This window comes from Schistocerca americana, chromosome 2, assembly GCF_021461395.2.
Source record: "Schistocerca americana isolate TAMUIC-IGC-003095 chromosome 2, iqSchAmer2.1, whole genome shotgun sequence".
In the NCBI taxonomy this organism is placed as follows: domain Eukaryota; kingdom Metazoa; phylum Arthropoda; class Insecta; order Orthoptera; family Acrididae; genus Schistocerca; species Schistocerca americana.
The window spans coordinates 456,991,404-456,997,430 of NC_060120.1; the positions used below are offsets into that span (position 1 = coordinate 456,991,404).

Here is a 6,027-nt window from a genome sequence, read left to right on the forward strand (position 1 = left end):
CCTTCGGCTAGTCCATAAACAAAAACCATATCTCGTTGTTCTTTAAAGGAATACTTTGCCGCCATGCTTACTGTATGACTAAATCGCAGGTGACGTGTCTGTACTCCGAAGCGAAGCTAACGTGTGAATGCCTCTGACGTGAGGCGGAGAAACACAGCAAGACGTATTCGACACATTTGCGCATCACGTTGGGGCAGTGACGGGGTGAGAAACGTTCGTATGTGTGAACCTACAACCATAGAGCTGCCCGTCAAACGACGAACGGTAACAGGGCAACCCACGGCCAATCGGAGCGCGTGGCGCCAAATTTCTGTAGTTTAAGAAAGGTGCGTTATCGATCGACACAACATTAGTAATTTTTGGACAACATGGTTGTGGAGAGAAGCAGCGATTAGTATGAGTAACTAATAATTCAAAAACAGTCTTAATCGTATTTGTTATTATCATTATACCGCCAACCGGTTTCAACCCGACGTAGGGGTCATCTAATGGGCGTTTACACCATTAGTCGACTGCTGGTAGTGTCACTCGTGTCTAGATAACGGCAGTTTCCTGACACCACCAGCAGTCGACCAATGGTGTAAACGCCCAGAAGATGACACCTACGTCGGGTTGAAACCGGTTGGCGGTATAATAATAATAACAAATGCGATTAAGACTGTTTTTGAATTATTGATTAGTAATTTTGATTCCTATTCAGGGTTAAAATTTCGTGACAAAATTTTTGTCCATGCTGTACAAATCGTCACCCGAATAAAAACTGCTTACAATGGTGGTGCTCTGTGAAGCAGACACACCGAATGGACTCTTACCGAATCTGACGATTGCCGAAAGACCCGAAGCGTATGTACGTGAAATTGCCTGAACCGAAGTACACCCGCAACTGGCCGACGCGTGGCTCAGGGCTGCGGCGGCGTGTTGCTTTCTAACGCAAGCGTGCACGCAGTTCCGAACAGAGGAGGTAATCAGCGGGAGTAGCAGAGCAGCCGGCGAGTGGCGCTTGCCGAGGCGGCCACGGCGCGGCGCTGGGAGGCGAGGCGACGCCGGCCGGCGGGGGCGGTGCCGCTGCCACGACGCCAGTCGACGCCCAGCCGCAGCCGACGTCGCAGCAGCAGCAGCAGCCGGCGACGCTCCGACGACGCTCGACGCCGACCGCCGTAGCCAGTGCTCTGCGTGTGCTCTGGCCCCTGCGCCGAGGCAGATGCAACCCGCACTGCGCGCGACCAGCTGCGTCTTCAGAGTCACCGCGTCCTTGTTGGCAGACTGCACCTTTTAGCCGATCGGAAGTGTGTGAACTCCGTGCTGAGCTCAGTGTGGACAACTCACTGCCAGTTCGCTTCCCTTGTAGACATTACAGTGACTATGATCTAAAAAGAGACCGCAACGATACTATATACAGACGAAGACTCCGCCACATATTACTGTAGTTGGGTTTCGTGGACCAGTAACTGTGCTACTACCTTATCAGCCATCGAGTTGTCCCTCCCAATAATATAGTGAGAAGTGCTCATCTCCCACGCAGGGCGCCACGGCCGAGTGACTGCCGCGCTAAACGGCTGCGTCTAATTGCCCGGCGGGAGAGTGCTCCGCTTAATTGGCTCTGCGAACCCTGCCGACGGCCGTCGACGGTGAGGACCCTCGTCGGCGGCTGTGGTGTGGGCCGGCGGCGCCTTTGTGCCCTCCTGGAGGCGGCGACGGCAGCGGCTAATGGAGGCGCCGTGTCCTCTAGCAACAAGTTGACGGCAGCGGTACTCTGCTCTCGGCGACCCGCTGAGTGGTCCAGCTCGCCGTGCAAAGTGGGTTGCCTCCCTGTGACTGATGCTCCCGTCTGGCGACTCTTCTGATTCCGGCGGGTACCATTACCGAGCCTATGCGAGGCAATAAGGCGCTGTACTACGTACTAATTTCACTTCAGTGCTAGTTAACAGTGCTATACCGTCGAGACTGGAACTGACGGTGTGCCTGTTTGGGTTGCCTGTAAGTATTATTTGTGGAGGAAAATCTTTTGTGAGAGTGGCGAGTAGAAAGGAAATATTACACTTTTATTACAACAGCGCTGACCTGGAAGCAGCGCTGGATTCTCGAGCTCGGAAGAGACGCTATACTTATGGAAGCACGTGAAAGGTGGAGGAACTGTCTTCATAAAATCAACTATACGGCATCCTAAGTTTAAAGCATGCGCAACCAGTGACTTTGCACCTGTACTTCGGTTCGTTGGTTTTGTAACTCGAAAGAAGCAATCTGACAGTGACGGTGTGTTACGGATTTAGTTCCTGCGGCACCTTTGTATAGGTAATCTCTTGCTGGCTTTGGTTACAGTGTTTCAAGACAGCGACTAAATAAAAAGTAGCACCATACTTGCTGCTTGATGTTGTGTACTTGGCGAGATAGTCTACTTATGCCGGATGATAAGTTTTAATTTTTTTTTAAATTTACTGTGGGAGAATTTATTTTGTTCTATGTAACGGTTTGCGGCTTGTGGCCGAGTGGAAAGACTGGTAACAGCGCTTATTTGGCATTGGATAGATGCGACGCTAGTGCTTTCGAAGGAACACCTGCTTGCTGAATACGAATCTAGTTAAAGACGCTCTGAGGATTGTATAGATCAAAGAGTCGCCGAAAATAGTATCGCAAATACATATTTCACAGAAGATCCTTTTTGCTAACGCTGCGATGAACTAGTTTATATGTAGGTGTACAGTATTTGTGTCGCTGAATTACTCTCAATAATGAACCTTAAATAATACAAAGTAGTTTTGACAACTGTTTAGCTGAAACGAGGTGCTAGTTGAGCACAAAACTCCGCGTCTGTTATGGTCATTAAAATGTTTTAAACATCGTTTTTACGCACATATAAGCATAAGGTAGATAATAAATGTCGCACTTGAAAGTACTGCTAAGCTAATAACAGTGGCAGTGGTAGATTACGTCAGTGAACAGCTGATAGGCGTACGATAAGCTGTGCCTGAGGGCCATACACTGTGCTCAATGGAAGAAAGTGTTAGGAAACCCGGTTATCTTTAGCGCGTGGGCGGCGTCGTAAGGGCTCCGATAGGACGCGGCGCTTGTCATTACTGCTCGAGCCTCGTCACCAGCGGCGTCGTCGCGGCGTGCCTTGTCAGTGGACTCGTAAGGAGGATGAGCGGGCATTAACCGCCGGGACAGAGCGGGCAGATTGCGGCCGGAAGGCCATGGAGCAGCGGGCGGCCGAGACGCGATAAGGCCGGCCGCGGAGCGGGCGTCAGTGTAGCGAGCGTGTGGGCACAGTAGCAGCGCGCGAGCCGACATGTACGAGAAGTGCGCCAACTACACGGGCGGCGGGCCCGTCTCGCTGGTGGAGGCGGCGCTGCTGGAGACGCTGTGCCGCAACGTGTCGAGCTCGGCTGCGGAGGCGGCGGAGGCGGAGGCGGCGGCGGAGGCGGCGGCCGGAGACTGGGCGGCCAGCTCGGTGCTGCAGCGCGCCGTCGCCGTCGTGGTGCCGCTGCTCTTCGGCCTGATCGTGCTGCTCGGGCTCGTCGGCAACGCGCTCGTCGTGCTCGTCGTGGCCGCCAACCAGCAGATGCGCTCCACCACAAACCTGCTCATCATCAACCTCGCCTCCGCCGACCTGCTCTTCATCGTCTTCTGCGTGCCCTCCACCGCCACAGACTACCTGCTGCCCTTTTGGCCCTTCGGAGACGCCTGGTGCAAGGTCTGTACCGCTCCGCGCTGCTCCCACCTTCCCTTTACACGAAGCGGCTCGTCATTGTTAAAATAGCTCACGCTATTGCAGCCGGTTAACGACTCGACAACCGGCAGTATTTCGACAGGCGGTCACCATGTTTTAATATTTCTTGTTTTGTGGGATCAAAAATTTTAAAACCTCTCTCACACCGGCCTGATTTAGCTTCACTGATCAGGATAGTAAAAACATGCGTATGTTAAGGCAATTTTCATTCACAAAGGAGGCTTATCACATTGACACAGTTTAATACTGTTCTATCCTGATTAAATTGAGCTTAACTTAAATTCCATAAGGCAGTGAAGCAATTTCGATGTCTCGGTGCGACGAAAATTGTCAGTCGATCTCCTGAAAACATTTGTAATAATTATTAACTTTCGGTGATCACATGGGGAAGACCGGAGATCTGCTGGTAAGACCATGTTAGCCTATTTATTTGAAGTAACTGGATATCTTGAGCATACAAAACGGCAGGTTCGTCCAGTGTAAATCAGACATTCCCCACTGATTACGTGCAAAACAGCGTAGTAATCAGACGCTGTCAATAATAATCAATTAAATAATACGCGAACACACTTACTTTAGTTTAGTTAATGTATTAAATTCCTTCTCATACAGAATCTCATCAAGATGGCGACTAGCTCAACAATACATACATATACATACTCCTTCTTTCACGGCTAATCGGCAAGCACCCCCTCATTCTTTTCATAAGAGAAAACAGATAGCAGAGAAGCTATTCCATGGAGTAAATGGACGCTCCAAGTAATAATAGGGCTTGAAACTACTTTGTATTGATGATCATCGTATATTAAAGTTTAGGAATCGGTAAGATAAGAAGAGATATTTCGAGATATGTACTGAGTTATATAATTTATAAAATTTCTGAAAATATCGCGGAGAGTCCGCTGCAAGAGACATTACAATGTCATTCCCTAATATAATCAAGGAAAATATTTCGTCGTTCTTTTCAGATCTTTAACGTCCAATCTTTTCAAATAGGCAGTCTCGTATTCACACTTCATTTGTTCTTCCAGGATAATGCTAATGTTTGACACACAGGACGTCCTGTTTATATCGACCACCACAAATAGCATTTTACTAGAAACAAAATGAAAAATTAGTAACTTTTGCGAACACTTCTCGTGAAGAAACAGCGATCTGGCTCAAAATAATTTGATAAGGATTGAAAACAGTCTTGCCCGCATTAGAATATTTATTTACAACCGTTACTGGCTTTGCTCAGAATGTGACCGCCTTCAGGCTATTTATACAGTGATTGTAGGCGGTGGTGGTGAACGGAACAGATGTTCTGACTCCCCGAACGTCAACTGCAGGCCGGCCGCGGTGGTCTAGCGGTTCTAGGCGCTCAGTCCGGAACCGTGCGACAGCTACGGTCGCAGGTTCGAATCCTGCCTCGGGCATGGATGTGTGTGATGTCCTTAAGTTAGTTAGGTTTAAGTAGTTCTAAGTTCTAGGGGACTGATGACCACAGATGTTAAGTCCCTTAGTGCTCCGAGCCATTTCAACCATTTTCGTCAACTGCAGTTGACGTACGCGGAGTCGTAACAGCTGCTCCGTTAGCCACCGCCTATCATCATGATATAAATGGTGTAAAGATGGGCACATTCTGACCGAATCCTGCAACCGCTGTAAATAAATTTTTTATTATCGTCAATACTGATTTTAATCCATTTTTTTATGAAAAATACATCAAGCAACTGTTGTTATCTACAATGGAGATATTATCCTCCTACCATGGAGATATTATCCTCCATGACTGCCTTGACTGTAAATTTACTAAGTAGCATCCCGTATTTTTTATTCTGTTGCCCACTTCCTTTCCTCGTTACCTCCTCAAAAACGCATCACACTATACCATTAAAGATACCGTGACGCAATTATAAACGTAACGCAATGTTGACTTTAGCCCTCCACTATTAGCACATAATGCGCGTAGCCGGGATAACGTACATCGTACACTTGCTGGACTTGGCAGTAAACAAGTGGAAACACAAGGAAACTGAACAAAGTTGAAGGTTTAAGTGAGTACAATGTACACAAACTCTTCAGCAAAAGACGGTGATAATCGATGTGCATTTTCCTTGTGTTTCCATTTGTTGACTGTCATTTCTAGCAAGTGGACGGGTTGCGTTAGCCCGCGCACTTGCCCTGAGTGCCAGTAGGAGAGAGAGCCAAAGTCGATGTTGTGTTACGTTTTCAATGACGCCACGTTCACTTGAATGATACACTGTACACGTTTCTGAACAGGTCTTGAGAAAAGTAAGTGGATTACGGTATAAAGA

At 48.4% G+C, this 6,027-nt stretch overlaps 1 protein-coding gene across 1 annotated transcript; it reads left to right on the forward strand.

The window, feature by feature from the left end:
• The first annotated feature begins 1,103 nt into the window (after positions 1-1,103).
• Positions 1,104-3,757, forward strand: LOC124594089 (allatostatin-A receptor-like). Its single transcript, XM_047132440.1, has one exon. The coding sequence runs from the start codon at positions 3,287-3,289 to the stop codon at positions 3,755-3,757; it is 471 nt and encodes a 156-aa protein (XP_046988396.1). The 5' UTR covers positions 1,104-3,286.
• The last annotated feature ends 2,270 nt before the right edge of the window (positions 3,758-6,027 follow it).

Coding starts and splice junctions, on each gene's coding strand:
- LOC124594089 (XM_047132440.1), top strand. CDS start 3,287: ATGTACGAGAAGTGCGCCAACTACACGGGCGGCGGGCCCGTCTCGCTG.